Source organism: Notothenia rossii, assembly GCF_949606895.1.
Source record: "Notothenia rossii genome assembly, chromosome: 7".
NCBI lineage: Eukaryota > Metazoa > Chordata > Actinopteri > Perciformes > Nototheniidae > Notothenia > Notothenia rossii.
This window is the reverse complement of record NC_136905.1, coordinates 14,102,626-14,119,346: the sequence shown is the minus strand read 5'-3', so window position 1 is coordinate 14,119,346 and position 16,721 is coordinate 14,102,626. Positions and strand designations below refer to the sequence as shown.

The 16,721-nt window shown below is 40.1% G+C and overlaps 1 protein-coding gene across 1 annotated transcript in view; it reads right to left on the bottom strand.

The window, feature by feature from the left end:
* gabbr1a (gamma-aminobutyric acid (GABA) B receptor, 1a) overlaps positions 1-16,721 on the bottom strand; it is a 69,956-nt gene that overhangs the window by 52,633 nt on the left and 602 nt on the right. Inside the window, exons 2-6 of the mRNA XM_079692354.1 lie at positions 14,392-14,478; positions 14,072-14,136; positions 12,334-12,472; positions 8,710-8,895; positions 6,126-6,143 (exon numbers count right to left, since the gene is read on the bottom strand). Coding sequence (XP_079548480.1) covers positions 6,126-6,143; positions 8,710-8,895; positions 12,334-12,472; positions 14,072-14,136; positions 14,392-14,470 — 487 coding nt within the window. The 5' untranslated portion in view covers positions 14,471-14,478. The remainder of the gene's footprint in view (positions 1-6,125; positions 6,144-8,709; positions 8,896-12,333; positions 12,473-14,071; positions 14,137-14,391; positions 14,479-16,721) is intronic.

Here is a 16,721-nt window from a genome sequence, read left to right as displayed (position 1 = left end):
CAGGCAGCATCTCCCCCTTTTAACGCAGCCGTATTCCAACAGATGAGACGATATGCCGCGGAAAAGCAGGCGCGCCGAGCTCTGCGTCTGATCCACTGCAGCACCGGCAGGCTGACAGTGTGTGTGAGAGAGGGAGTTGAGAGAGAGAGAGAGAGAGAGAGAGAGAGAGAGAGAGAGAGAGAGAGAGAGAGAGAGAGAGAGAGAGAGAGAGAGAGAGAGAGAGAGTCTGAAATGGGTATTGAGAGAGAGAGAGAGAGAGAGTCTGAAATGGGTATTGAGAGAGAGAGAGAGAGAGAGAGAGAGAGAGAGAGAGAGAGAGAGAGAGGGGGGGGGGAACAAAGAGAGGGTGGTTGGGAGGGGGCTCTGGGCAAAATCTCCTCAAAGATGTTCTAATGAGTTACACGCTGCGCTTAACTTAAAACAGTTTTACCCATCCGAGTGCCACAGAACCCCATTTTGTCACATTTCTGTCTTTGTATTTGGCATCTTATACTAGCAGCACTTGCAGAGCCTGCTCCATGCTTGCAGAGCCTGCTCCATGCACCGGTTACATGAGGCTAAATAACAGTGACGTTACCTTGTTTTTAACCACTTATAAACAACCTGATTTAGATTTGTTTTCTCCAAGTGAGCATCGATTTGTTCCTTTGCAGGTTAAAGTAGGATTTGGAAATAATGGTGAAATCTAAACCACAGCATTGATGAGTATTTTTCTGATATTGATTAATACAATGATGTGACAACTGTATAACATGTAATAGTCTTATCAGTCAACTGATGTTGATGCATGTTCAACATCTTAGTTTTGAGGGTTGGTAATTATATTTTTTTCAGGTATTTGGCCATATATCAAACTATTGGGAATATTTTTAATTTGACCTAAAGATGGCACTAGAAGTTAAATAATCAACAAATCCATTCTTAAGGTAACATTAATGTGTGAGCCATATGCCATTGCAACCTATCCCAAAGTTGTAGAAACAAAGATGACAGGCTTCAACAATGACATTACATGGTTAGATACTTCCTGCCTCCTAAGTGAGCACCGTTCCCCCCCTCATCCCCCACCTCATTTGAAAATGTGTCAATACAGATTCCCCTCTCAGGACCCCACAGTCAAGTATAATCATTTAAATGCTGCTGAGTCACAGGTAACCTTCAGCCTGGTTCTACCATAGATAGCTAGCTGCAGCTTGACCTTCAAATCAATAACTTGCTTACTGGCCCAGCACACAGGAGCGCTGAGCAACTGCTCTGTAACCACCTCTGCTAATTCTCCTCTTCCTCCTCCTCCCCACCGCCAAGTCTATAAAATGCTACAGAAGCAGCTTTGAGAAATCAGCGAAAAAACGTGGCAGGACGTATCAATCATGGCTGATTTTACTCCATTTCATTTCGGGAACCTGTGATGGAGTTATAGTAGATTAGAGACGGAGTGCTCCTGCACACCTGTTCACACCCTCTTTTTGCACCCAGCACAGTCCCTACTCTGACACACAAAGAGATGAGACCGTGCGCTCACACCTTCTGACAAAAACAAGCACGCACATAGAGACAGGCACAGTGACATTTAAGCCTAGTTAAAACAGACAGATCACAGTGCTTTTCTAGAATAAACTTGTTTAAGACGCATTCTGCCACCACTGTTGAGATCGATGAATCCTTCAGGATGATACACATAAAGGTTAACAGCTCATCTAAGAACAATACTTTCCTATTTTCAACACAGCAGGATTTGGATTATTGACTACTATTTCATGTTTCTGTAGTTCCTGTTTATGCGCTTTAATTGCAATGTTATGTCAGTATTAAAGTTCCCTTTGAGAATTACTTATTGCAGAAATTGAGAAGAAGACCATTATTTCTCCAGTCTAAATTAAAAATGCTCCCTAGTTAGGCAATGGAATATGACTATTGTATAACTCTGGTTCATTACCCAAATCTCATTATCTGGATATGTCCATGTAGAGAGCTATTCAGATACAGCAGCTAACAAGCCCTCACAGGCTGAGGTGAGTGTAGTGATCATCGCCTGGCATTTGCCTTCAACCTCCACCTCCTCATCCTCGCTGCCACCCTGTGACCCATCCAACGCACTATCAATTATTCAGCCGTGAACTTTCATGCTTTTTGCGCTCCATAATCCTACAGCCAACACATGGAAGACGCACCAGCATAGGGCAGTGCCGCGTTAATAACCCCCGTGGAGGCAAATGCCACATTCAGAGCACACATTAGCTGTGGCAGAGCCTGGAAAAGATGCATTAGCGCTGTAACATGTTGCTGAGACGCTTTTAACGAGGGCCTTGTGCTGTGTGTGTGTGTGTGTGTGTGTGTGTGTGTGTGTGTGTGTGTGTGTGTGTGTGTGTGTGTGTGTGTGTGTGTGTGTGTGTGTGTGTGTGTGTGTGTGTGTGTGTGTGTGTGTGTGTGTGTGTGTGTGTGTGTGTGTGTGTGTGTGTTTGTGTGCGTGTGTGTGTGAGTCTGCAGTTTGCACACTGGCCATTCTTCAGGATAATGGTCTGTGCTCCTAAGGGAAGATGCAGTTGTACCCTTTTAACAGAATAACCAGGTTATATTTCCCTCCAGCTGCAGAGCACGTGTTGTTCATGAGAAATCCAAATTATTGTGAAAATATATTGTGTAAAATCAATCAGAACGCTTCAATTCCCATGACGCTGCTATTTTGTAGATGTAAGGTTTTTCCAAACTGCTGACGGTACAAATCCATTTTCCTTGTGCACAGATGAGAGATTTTGGTCAAACAATATATCATAATATGTTCTATGTCTTGCTCTTACTCTGCTTTGTTTGTACCAGATGGGCAAAGGTGAAAACGTGGCTGTATTTACACATTGCAGGGCCAGCATTATGTGAGCATAATATTGACCATAACGCTGTAAAAACAGTTCACCGAGCAGTAAAAAGCTCCCTCTCCGATACGGTATCATCATTACGTCATTTGTTCAGGAGCAGCACACCACACATTACCTCCAACACTCTGCAGCACCTCCTTTATTAGAGTAATATATTGTGCCCGAGTATCAGGGTGGAGGGGAGTTAAGAGTACGTTTATTGACCGACGGTGGAAATACTCTGCTACTAGGGCATTGCTTCGTAGCAACATGCGGTAACCAAGAGTATTTTGTATTTATATAATACAGGAAAAAGGGAATAGCTTTTGCTACACAACAGTATATTGTAACAGCAGTTGTCCCCTTCAAACATTAATTATAACCAGGCTTAAATTCCATCAGGAAATGATTGTGTAACAACAATGATTTTAAATTCTCTGACTACATTTTTGGGGCAACTCCCAGCTCTATCAGCTACCACTTATTAAAAGTTTGCCGGTTAAAAGTGTTCCCATCATACTGTACAGATAACTCTTATTCTAAGTTTGAAGCACCGCTTAAATCCCTACGACACAACCCATCTTTTTAACGACGAGGGTTGCAAAACATTGTCTAATTTCCAACAACTCCCATGAAAAGAAAAGTGATATTGCCGTCTGTGTTGAAATAGTCTGATATATCCCATCCCTCTGTGCCATACAGTTCCTTAGTTGTCAAAAAACTATTAAAAACACATCAATGAGCTTTTATCTGCTTTGATTACGATCAACAAAGGCAGTTTAGTTTATTTTGAGTCAGTCCCTGAGACACTGTCCTGCTGCTGTAAATACTCCCTAACGCACTAAATGTTTATTTTTGCATTATTCCAACAAATGCTGTTATTCCTGTTTTCATTTCACTCTATTGTAATGTTTTACTTTGTCTGAGACATGTATATCCAGAAAAGGAGCTGGTTAACATATATCTCAAGAGGACAACAGACCACCATCATTAGTACTTTTTAGTTTTTAGTTGTTAGCAGATGGACTAATGCATGATGAATGTATATATGTTCATTTTAATTCATTTCTTATTTTAAAGCTACTTAACTGTATATCACTTTCATTTTATCCATCTCTAATCTGTGTGAATCTGTGCTCTCCTGTTTTTCATTCTCAGCCTGTTGCTGTTTAAACGACCCCATTTCCCCACGGGGGTTAACAAAGCTCCGTCTCATCTCATTATTGTTTTTTGAAAGAAAGATTTTTTTTTTAAAAACTGTTTACAATAATGCCACCCTTTTGATTGAATTCCTGTTAGAGCCCATGCATTTTTAAAATATAACAAAAAGAGTAAACCCTACATGTAAATATATGTATACATGTTTATATACAAACAATAGTAAACATAGATCAAATGAGACTGTCAGCTTGTTATGTGGCTTTGCTGAAATTGACTGTGAACCTTCACCGGGGTTTTGTTTAACTGCACTCGGAGGAAACAGAAACCAAAGACACAACCTACTGAATGTCCGCGCACACACACACACACACACACACACACACACACACACACACACACACACACACACACACACACACACACACACACACACACACACACACACACACACACACACACACACACACACACACACACACACACACACACACACACACACACACACACACACACACACACACACACACACACACAGACCCAGGGTAGAGCAGACAGAGACAGAGACAGGAGCAGGGTATTAACCTTTCTCCCGCTGAGGAGGCAGTAAGTGGGTGGTGATGGCACATGGAGTGGAGAGAGGAAGAGAGAAAACAGAGCCAGGAGGAGGTCACCACTGAGACACTAGTTGGAAATATCTATTTGAGGAAACACTGTTCTTTGCTGCTTTGTTAATTATGTGTTTGGAAAGGGTGTCCGTGACATTTGGAAACTTCTGGGATTACTTGCATGAAACTATATATCGAGTTTAGCGAGTGTGCATATTGTGTGTGTGCATTATCAGTGTCTGAGGGAACGGTACAGGTCCATGCCTAATTCATTAGAGTAACTGTGCAGTGTTGTGATCCTCTGTAGCGAGTGTATGACTCAATATCTGGCCAATTCCTAATGTGGTGCAGAAACTGTTCAAGAGGGAGGGCCATCCTGCAACATTAGCACATGTATTCATCTTCAGGGATCAGATAGAGAGTCTGCACTGGTAGAAGTTTTGACCCTTTCTCTTTCAAAGGGAAGTTTTATCACAGCAACAGAACCTCAGGTATAATAGCACCGCATGTTAAAGTGAGCAGAATATTCAACACCTGATTATATTTATACCTCGATCATTACAAACTCTCTGCCCACCCCTATCCTCTTTGAAAATCCCTCTAAGTCTTTTCAGAGGGCAGGCGCTGAGCGAAAACGATTAGAAACAAACCAATACCAATATTTGATTAAAACGTAGGAATGATAATTAACTTAAGACGTAAGAGGGTTACTGTAGATGAGATGAGTTGAAAACGATAGCTCATTGATGATGCCTATGAGCAAATGAAATAGTCTTAATCTTCTCCCTTGTGATTTGATTCATAAAAGAAGGATTTTCTCAATACTCAGGGGTGGAAACAGGTGATGAAGAAATGGTGGCAGCTAATATGTAAGTGTTCTAATACTAGATATGAAACTCATTTGTTTAACCGAGTTACCAACTTCAGTAATGTCTCTCAGAGCAGGTATTTCTTTTTAATTGGTTCATTGAAGTCAGATTTTTCCAGCTGGGTTTGAAGCTGCACTACAAAACAACCTCTTGTCTGTGTTTTGGGCTGCTGCTGCCCTCTTGTGCCGACAGTACACATTACATCTGCAGCATAACATTGAAGGCCTCATGGGAAGCAAACTTGGAATAAATAAATGTTGTTTTGTGCATGGTTGCATTCAGGTAGATTAACATTAGCTATGGAAGTAAAGTGGTTTGAAACGTCTCCTTGAAGAAAAAGTCTGTAATGAGATCTGGGTGAGCCTTTTAATGTTTTATAATTCTATCATCTAGCTTCGGAGAGAATAAAATAGTCTTTGTTTTGAAATGCAATGTTCTACTTAAGAGGTTTACGTCGTACAAATGTTTCACGACAGCAACTCGATGTTTTCCGCGTCATTTGAGTGCATGTTGACTGGGTACTTGCTTGCCCAATATGTCACATTAAATACAAAAGAATACATTATTAACGATTGAATTGTAGTAGGATTGTGTTAGCATGCATGATAGCGTGATAAGGGAAATAAAAAGATCCATACCTGTGTAGTTTCTGTCATCTTTGGCCGGCAGAATAAGAAGGAAAAATAAAGATTGATTAAAAAACACGATGCATGTGGAAACAGAACAGTAAGCTAGACAGAATACATCATTCTGCTTCAGCATTACATGGAAAATCCTGGAGTTTAACAACTGAATAATTCACCTACATAATGTATCATTTGTAGATTTGGTGCAGTAAAAACTTGAAATTCATTCTATTTCCCTCCACTAGATGGCAGTGACACAACATCGTAGTTATGCTGAGAAATGCAGTTAGTTGGTGCTGAGCAGTCATTTTCTGGCAGGAGCTTCCTAACTGTGGCAGTTATGTAACGCAATGATATTTTACAGGCACAGCATGAAAATAGACCTTCAAATCTCATATTTTGATACAGTGTAAGTACCGTAGAACATCTTACATAGAATAATTAAACAGAGTAAATCATAGGTAAAACATGAATGAATTGAAGAGCATTAACACTTACAGTTTTTGCATTCATTATACAATAAGTCGCCTACTTTCAGTCCAACTGTGCTGATAATTCCCTCTTTCATCCCTTTTAAAACTTCCATTCCCATAGCAACTTTATTAGTTGCCATGCCAACCCCTCATAGGACCAGTTGGCGATCTGGTTTCTTTCAGTTCTTTGTTTGTGTGTAATCTTTTTTTTGCTTTGCTCTAATTTGGACAAATCTTTTCAGATGAGCCAACTGTTGTAAGAGCAGAACACTCTTTAGTGTCGATGAAATCACAAATATCTACTCTCACACACACACACACACACACACACACACACACACACACACACACACACACACACACACACACACACACACACACACACACACACACACACACACACACACACACTCTAATCTTACAGTCATTGAGTATTTATCCATTTATAAAGTTTATTCCAGTTCTTATTCAGTTTACTTTCCTGTGCCAACGGTACAAACTACCTTCTGTGGATTACGCTCTGATTGGTTGGATCATTTACTGCTTAGCAACCGTGTTCCACCGTTGGGAGAGCAGGTGTTTGTAATTATCTTTAAAGCCTCGTGTGCCCATTTTTTTTGTGAGGCAGCCACGTCTGTGTGATGAAATGGACTCATTCCTTTTTTTTAATACAGTGTAAATTACAGCCAATAAAAAAAGAAGTAAGGGATTTCAATGCATTTAATGGGGCTTTAAATCATGGTTATCATAGATTATTGATCAACTGCAAAATGTCAGACAATTGTAAAAAGGCGAATTATATTTAGCAGTTATGGTCTTTAAATTGATTGTTTTATCTCATCAACTCAGAACATGAAGCTCAGCAGTATCATATATGAGCAATGTAGCTCTATAAAATATATTCAAAACTTGAATAGGCTAAAAGTTTTAATGGGATGTTACTACGGGAAAACATTTATTTCCAAATTGCTGGTAAAGCCCTCAAAGATGAAGAAGCCGCCTTAACCATGTTTTAAATTGGTTATAAATTCATTTGGAACGACAGTATAGCTTTGTTAACAATAAAAGTGTATATCTAGAGAAAGTGATTGAAATGGGTTTAATCTTTGTCACAACGTTTTTAATTATAAAGGAAATCTTCATAATTGTCAAATCGTATCTGTTTTAATAAAAAGGAATTTGCTTTTTTTTGTAAGTAAAACTGATTTAATGAATTGTCGTGTAGTGGTTTCCAGACGTATTGGTGTGAGGTGACTCCATAGCCCTGGACCCCCTTTATTGTTTACCAGTGTAGAAAAAGGGGATATTTGATCATCTCATCATAAAACTAAACCGTCAGCGATCTTACTACTACTAGTTGAAGTTTGAAAGTAAACTTTAAAAGCCGTTAATTCATCAGAGCTATACTTTCAGCTGACTATTTCAACTGCCAAAGATATTACCACCATTTTGAATGTAAAAATACATCTTTGAGTTACATGACACATCTTGCACATTTCGCCAGCCATTTTTAACAAGGCTAAGTCCAAGACTTCAATACTTCTCTTATTTCAAATTGTACAAAACCCTTTTAACAAAAAAGTAAGTATAAATCGATATAAGATTGATTGAGCTTGGTTGACTTTTCATCTTAATGTTTATTCTTTGTTTACCTTATATACATCTACTATTCACGTTTTATTTGAAAAACTTTTTTTTCATACCTGAATCTTTAATTGTAGACGATTCCTTAAAGTCTATTTGTTCAACGCGTTTCATATTGATAAAAAAAAAGGATCATATATGACAAAGAAAGGCACCCAATCCTGACATTTAAGGAGCAGGAACCAAAGAATGATTGGCATTTGTTTTGCTTGAATAATTGACCGATAATAATGTTATTTATTTTGATGGATATTATTTATATGAGAAACATTCATACAAAGGTGGTCATTGTGGTATAAATGTTCACTGACTGTACTGCACTGGTTGCATTGATCATATAAGTATCATTAATTAAGCCTGTGTTGTCATTTCGCCTGCTGAGACAGTAAATGACATCTCAGCAGACAACATCATTTTCCTAATTCTGCTGTTTTTAAAAGTCTAAAATCTCATTTAGTCCCACTGGGTCAGGAACTCACAGAGGCAGGTGGGTTTAGGCGCGTCCCACTTTCCCAGTTTAGTGCAATGGCTGATGTTTCTGCCCTCCAGGATGAAGCCGGCGTGGCAGCTGTAGTGGAGCACCGTGCCCTCCACCGGCGGCCCGGGGGGCTTCACCATCACCCGGCCGTTCTCCAGGGAGGTCCACACCCGCGGGCACAGCAGCACTGAGAACCAGAAGCACCACAAAGAGAGAGAGGCACAGACACAGAGCGTTATACAGAGGTAGATGCAGAATAACTGGGGGAAGGAGCTGCAGTTGCACTCATATTTATCAGAGGTAAACACACTTTGGATGGGGAAATAATGTTATTGGTTGTAAAAAATCTCAATGAGTTTAGCCCATAGAATGTATGTATGAGGTAAAGGAAGTCAAATAGCTCGTACAGGCTAACTTGATACATTATTGAAGCCATTTGGGAACAGCAGAACAAGCTGTAAACCCAACATTAACATATACGTACATTATGGTGAACATGTAGCTAGACACCAACCGAGCAGATATTAATTTAGACTCGTATTTTTCTGGATACCCGATAAACGTTGATATTCACCTTATTAAGTCTGTTTTTTAGTCTCCCTTCTTCTCCTTCAGCTAAATGCTCTACATTGTTTGAGTATCCACGAGCTATTTTTAATGATTTAAAAAAAGAGAAAAATACTCGCCAATTGAGTGGGAGTTTAACAATGACTTGTGACTTAAGTATTAACATTAAAGAAGATGTTTAGAAGGTGGTTGTGGCTCAGTGGTGAGTGAGCGAAACTTGATATAATCACGGGGGCACTGGTTCGAATCCCGCTGCAGTCAACATTCCGCTGTGTCCTTGGACAAGACACTTCCCCCCAAATTGCTCCTTTGGGTATTGCCCACAGTATTGAATGTATGCAAGTTGCTTTGGATAAAAGCGTCTAACAAGTGACATGTAATGTAGAAATAGGCTACTAATTAAATCATTTCCTGTATCAAAAATTATAACGGTCCACACTTTATTCCTCTTATCCATCACGTTTGAATAAAACAGACAGCATCCAATCAAGTTGCAGGAGAGAATCACAAGGAAGTCATGTTGAATACTGGACACCACTTGGAGAAAATTAAGCCAAAGATTATTTGGTTCGTATACGAAAAATAAATACAATAAAAATATACAAGTAAAGAAAAACAGACTCAATTGGTAAATATTCTTTTTGAGGACTCGAATTTCATATTTTAGATGCATTTAGTTCTAGTCTTCATTCATGTTTCTCGATTGTTCTACTATTAAGTGCGCTTACTTTGCTACTATGTTATGTACCAACGGACCAGAATAAATAAAAGCATTGTATGTCGAAGCCTACTGGGCAGTCAACCAGATTCTGATTATCAATATGATTCGAAAGCAAGAGGTCAACAAAAGAGATAAAGAGTTATTTATAAACTGTGTAAGAATTATGAATTATGAATAAGATAAAAGCTTTGTCTGAAATGTGAACAAGCAATTGGTAAAACACAAATAAGCGATTAGGTGCTTGACCTCTGACAAATGATTGCAAACCAGACACATTGTCACTAAATGCCAGTTGAGTAGCACTTGAAATGTTTGGCTCTATGAAACCTGATGTACTTATATGATTCTGTTTTCTTAAAGGTTGTATCTTCCTGGTCGAATGCACTTATTGTAAGTCGCTTTGGATAAAAGCGTCAGCTAAATGCAATGTAATGTAATGTAATTGCAAAACGTCGTTAACGCCCTGTGAACATTCTCCTTGTTCTTTGTTACCAGTAGGAAACATTTTGCTACACATAAGACCGAGTGTGTAAACTTGCTATGTTACAGCCTCCATTTCTCTTAGTTTGGGTTTCTGACAAAACGGCTAAGCTCTTGAATATCATTTGTTTAGCTGCTGAGTTGTTGAATCTTCCTTCCAGCACGCAAACACATAATAAAACTCCAATCTGCACATTGCAGCTTGAGCTCTTACATAAGCCAGAGAAAACAAAAATCCGGCTTTAGAGAATATTCTCTCGGGAAAAATAAGTTCCACTGATGTTAAATGTGAACTGAAAGAACAAAATCAGGAGATAGAACAGGGATTTGATTGGATATCTGGCCTTATTCTCAGTATTTGCACAGGCGGTGTAGATATGATCTGATTAGAAATTACATTTCAGCTTCGCTATTCAAGAAAATACTGGCTTGCAGGCAAAGCTTGCAGCTAATACACACATTTAATCTATGTAAAAGCAGTTAAACCGCTTCAACACTAGAATAAGTGAATAGCTAATGGACTTGTGTATCATACACACAGATAGAAAGTAACACATGTTGAAGCTAAGCAAGCTAGCTCTTTTCTTCTTTAACCATAACCCAAGTAAGCACTTCTAATCAATACGCAGCAAGCATCAGCCCAAACTATTCTCTACGGGGGTTTCGAAGATAAATTCACATTAGCATGAATCTCTTTATATAGCCCTTCATTAGGCACACATACCTTAGAGTACAGCATCTGAAAAAGCCAATCAGCACTCAGCAGGAAAACTCAGCAAAATAACAAACCTTTATAGATCAGAATTAAACAACGCAAAGTATGTTTACAAGCTGTGGTTTGGGGGCATGTCCCCTTAACAGCAGAAGACCAATTTCACTGAAAAATGTGTTACTATTCAACCAAAATGTGTGACAACATAATCCCACCCAGTTCAAAGGTCCGCTTAATAGCTTTTTCAAAACTGCATCAATGATGTTTGTTGGGGTGCTTGGGGTATTCAATCGTTATTTGTCCAATCACGGACTCCTAGTCGATGATGGGACCGGTTTTTGTCTGGTTATCAGAGATAATAATTCCTTTCCATTATTGCAATATCCAAAATGTTGTTACCAAGGTCAGGAATATAGTTCAACTTCATACAAAGAAATATGGCGGTCTTTTACAATTATCTACGACCTACCATCTTCTGCATTATAAGATGTTTCTGTATTGATCAGATAGCTTAATAATGACAGTAATGACAGCAACCATTTAAACGTTTAATAATCTATATTTTTAACAATGCATTAAAAAGACATTGTGTAAGGGAGCTCTGTAGTAATGAACCTACAGAGAATGATCCCCTGAATCTGCCGCTCTCCTTTGGCTTTACAGAGCTTCATGGCGAGTTTCAGCTCCTTGTTTAGCTGCCAAGCGGCAACTTTAATGTTTAGGTACGTTGGAGACCAGCTTGGGAACAAAGTGGAGCATTTAGCAGCTAAAGTGCCAGATGTTCCCTCAGGAGTTCAAATGGAGACCAAAAGAGAGAGAGAGTGTGGACACAAACATGACCCAACATGAATGCTAATGTTGCTCTCTAACGGCTGGATGTGAAATAATCAACTGTTCCCTATACCTAGCTAAAAGGTGATATATGTCAGTATTGTGTCTTAAAGAAACAACGTGTAAAAGCTGCGGTTGATTTCATGTAAGCTTCTTCCAAGACTAGATTACTTTATTTTTCTGCAGTTAAAAATGAGACCAGTTCCGGTAAAGGTTGCACACTATTTTATACTTTGTTCAGGGGAGAATTGTTTTGAACATGTGTAAGATGAGGAAAGGTGAAGGATGTGAGAATCAGACAAAAAAGGACTCACAACATGTGCTGTGCAGCGTCAAGTCCGTCCATGTGCCGTTGGGTAAGCACTTCCTGACCTTAGGTCCCACAATCACCCTGTTTCCTCTGCAGATGTACTCTATCTCATAATCCACAGGGAGGATCTGCACACTGCGGATCTGTAAGAGAAACAGAGAGAGAGAGAGAGAGAGAGAGAGAGAGAGAGAGAGAGAGATAGAGAGAGAGAGAGAGAAACAGAGAGAGAGAAACAGAGAGAGAAACAGAGAGAGGGAGAGAGAGAGAGAGAGAGAGAGAGAGAGATGGGGAGGAGAGAGAGAAATTAAAGCATGATTGATGCCCTCTCAAACCAGTTTTCCCTTATCCACTCAGGGTCCCTCTACAGTCCTTCTCAATGCAGTATGATCTAGTGCCATGTGTCAGTGACAATAAAGTTTTACTAGATGGAACATTTTCTGGCCATATTGTGTGAATCGTTGGGCTGTCAAACATCTGAAATACAGCTTCTCTCTGATTGGGGAAGGAGGGGATATAAGCAGTTTGAAAAGCGTTATGTTAACACTTCATATGCATTCACTGTGCATATGCTTAGAGTGCTGCAAACAGAAACAGCTCAGTTTTACATGGTCTTTCTTACATTTGAAATCGTCACCAGTCTCTTTTATAATTAGATATTTTTGCTGCATTATAGATTCAATTAGAATCATGTGAGCTTTAAAGTCCCTCTTCACTCAAAAGTGTATAGTTTCTTCATCTGGATGTCTGTCACACGTTTTGTTGGACGGAGTCAGGTCAGCTGTTTCTACCTGCTGTGATCTTTCTATAGTTCAAGATAGCTAAGCTAAGCAACATTTTTAGAGCAGACAATCCTCTCATTTCAGCAAGAAAGCCAAAAGGGTAGGCTGTGTGTCAAAAAGTCCAACTATTTTTTTTATAAATTAATGCAACGTACTTATAACTGATAGTGTAATAATAATTCCAGCTGATGTTTTGATAACGCAATATAGCTACTATTCTTCATGGCCGTTATCATTAGGCAATGTTATGATATCATTCATCCCAGTCTCACGGCATTTCGTGTTATAGTCACGAAATTAATGTAATAGCATAGCAATAGCAATACCCAATAGAGGGTAGCAAACAGCATTAGCCCCAAAAGTCGCTGATTGTACCGCGAAAGTCGCTAAATTGCCAGAACTGGCAGACATTTTCTCCCTCCAAAATCACACCTCAAAAAGTATCAACATGAATGTAAACATATTTATATGTAAACAACACACATGGCTATGGTTAGCATTTACAGCTGTCAAGCTAGCAACTCCGGTGACGCGCATTGAGTGCACGAGCAGTGTGTATGCAGACAGACCGATTTCAGACAGGTAGTTTGACGGACAGGTAGTTGGTCCAATCATTTTGACAGCATACAATGATTGGAAGGACTCATTAGGGTCATGCAATAGTCAAATAATATAGTTTTTTGTTGTTTGGGTTTTTTGTCAGAGCATTTGACGTATTCATTGCTGCCAGGAGTATTTCAACAAATTTAACCCACACATTATCCACCCTCTATTTCCTAAGGCAGTCATAATGGTTTTAATATGGAAAGAAATTACATTACAGGAAGCAGATACAGTTTCACCTGCTTTATATTTCCACTTGTGTGTTTTATTATATTGAAAATTGTCCGGTAAACTGGTTTAACGTCCTTGATTGGACAGGTAAAGTTGTGTCATTCAGACCCAGAGCTGTATTTTCTGTACCTGTTCCTGTGTCAGGCCTCTGTAGCGGATCCCCCCATCTCTGGGAGGCCGGATGATAGCACAGCCTGAATGGAAAAAGAGCAGAGGAAGAAGAATGAAGGACTAAAAGAGCTGAGGGAAAAGCTTTATCTGCAGATAATGTAGAAACATTACAGCAACATGACATATTGTCAATTTAACTGATGCTTTCCTCGCTGCACAAATGAAAGTGCTTCATTCAGGTCACTCAGCAATCTCTGCAGAGTTACTTATGTCCATTAAGGCTTATTATAACCAACCACACATTCCAGCACATATTCAGTCACAAACACACAAATTACCTCCAGTTGATGAATTATGTATGGGCACAACGAAAGATGGAAGAGCATAGAGAATCACCACAAACAATAGGCGTGCCATCTCTGGATCTGAAAGAGAAAGAAGACAGAGGTTAATGTAGAGAACTGTGACTGGAACATTTAGAAAACAAGATGCAACGAGAAAAACACTACTGAGAAAATATTCTTGCAGAATCAAATATACAGCCTCAGTTCTCAGATACAGTCATTTCCAGTCCACTGCTGTCTGTCCTTCTAAAACGAGATGCATCAACTTTTTGGCAAAACACTCCCTCTTCATCCTGCCTGACTGCACACAAAGGATGAGCTGCAACATGAGTCCACTTCTCTCCCCCTGCTTCAGTTTGTATTTACCTTGCAGACAGCCCAGGTACAGTTGATAGCCAGATAGGCTTCCTTTCAAAAAGCTCTGCGTGCTAAGTTTCAACTCAGGTTTGGATGGCTGATATTAACAATTTTGCAAAACGGCTGACCATTTCACGCAAGGCCTGACACAATACATTTTAGATCTGTCTTCATTTCAAGGTAATAATGTATCTCCCAAAGGCTCTCCATAGCAAGACAGAAAGTATTTATTTTATTTTAACAGATGTTAATGGCACAATGACCCACCACACATACTCACGGGCCTGGAAACTCTCTGAGAATTCTCCATCAATGTAGCCTTGCACTATGCTAACACTGTGAGAACTACAAAAGAAGGTTGACGCAGCGGAAGCAGAGATGTCGTATTTATAATTCAATGCATTCTATTTTCTCGTAAAAACATTACCCACAGTGCAACTTGACCGTTGACATCACTTGAGGCGATTTAACAGACTCCACACAGCTCCCTCTGGAGCTGTGAAAGGCTTTATACAACTTTGTTTTCACATATGCAGTAGTACTCCCCAAGATCTCTAAACAGACTTTGATGTAAGATCGGAGGAGTTCCCATGAATTAACGATTAATTCAATAAATAATATCTGCTATATCAACAAATAACAAATAAAACATAAGGTCCCAATGTTTTAGGCAAACTATCACAATTATTCAACCCTATTTAATGTGCACAGAATCAGTCTGCTTTACAAGGATGGAGAAATGACACTTGCCACTTGGCTGCCACACTAACGTGCAGATATTTTAAGTACTGAAAGTGTGATATGATAACCAGAAAAAAGTCAAAAGACCCATGAGTCCCGTGAGCCACAGCGCCTCAGTGCTCGCACAAACACAACTGAATGTATCAATGATAAACACACTATATATAGCTGCTCATTTGCAGTTTTGAATAATAAATGCTGCTTCATGAGGCTGCCACAGATGCACCAACATAACCACATCCATACACTTAACAAGACAGTAAGGGGGTGGAGAGTGTGTGTGTGATAAAGTGGGAAGGTGGGTAAGGGGGCATAACAAAGCAAAGCACCACAGTGAGGGAGACAGATGGCAGCGAGGCTTTCTTGTGGAAGACAGACAAACTCTGCTGGATCCTTCATTAGCATTATCCAGTGTATTTTTAGAGTTCGCTGAGCAGAGAGTGTCTCATGTGTGTGTTGGTGTGTGCATAGGGGGTGGGGGGTGTTGGCAGCGTACAATACGTGCTTTTGTCCTGTAAGGGATGGAGTGGAGGGGGAGGTAGGAGAGAGAAAAAAGGGGTGAGAAAGAAGGACAGCCCAGCAGGAGTCATTAATATCAGCGATCACACACTGAGCTAGGAGAGTGAGTGTATCGGGCTGAAGCAGCCTATCCCCCATAAAGCCAGCTAACTCCATCAGCGCTGTGAGCAGACAGGGGGAAGGGGGGCAGTCGACTAGCCTCAAGCTTTAAATGCAATTAAGGCTTCAGCACCACGGACAGCGCCTTCTCTGCTCGGTGAACAGAGAACAACATCTTGTTACAAAAAGCCCATTCACCGCTAATGTTGCACACTGCCTACTTCCTTGTGTGTCTTTAATTCCGGAAGCTGCAATGGAAAGGGATGATCCGGACCACTGACAGCTTCATGTACAGACGCTTGTAGGCTAGTTGATATTTTCAATTTCTATGCAGGGCCACACGGGGACCACGCACATACAGTAGACGCATATGCTGTATTTTGTGCATGGCTGAGCATGAACTACTGAGACGTGAGGGTCACGGTAAGAGTGCCACCAACCGTATGCTGCCGGTAGTTACTTGTCGGCTGTTGACAAGGGAATCCGTGATGGCCTGTAGAGCAAGGCCGACCATATTAACAAGCCCGTACAGTGGTTAAATCTCAAAAGTAGCGTCCCGAATCACATATCACCTCATTAGACCGACTGTATTCCGTTTGAAAGGGTGC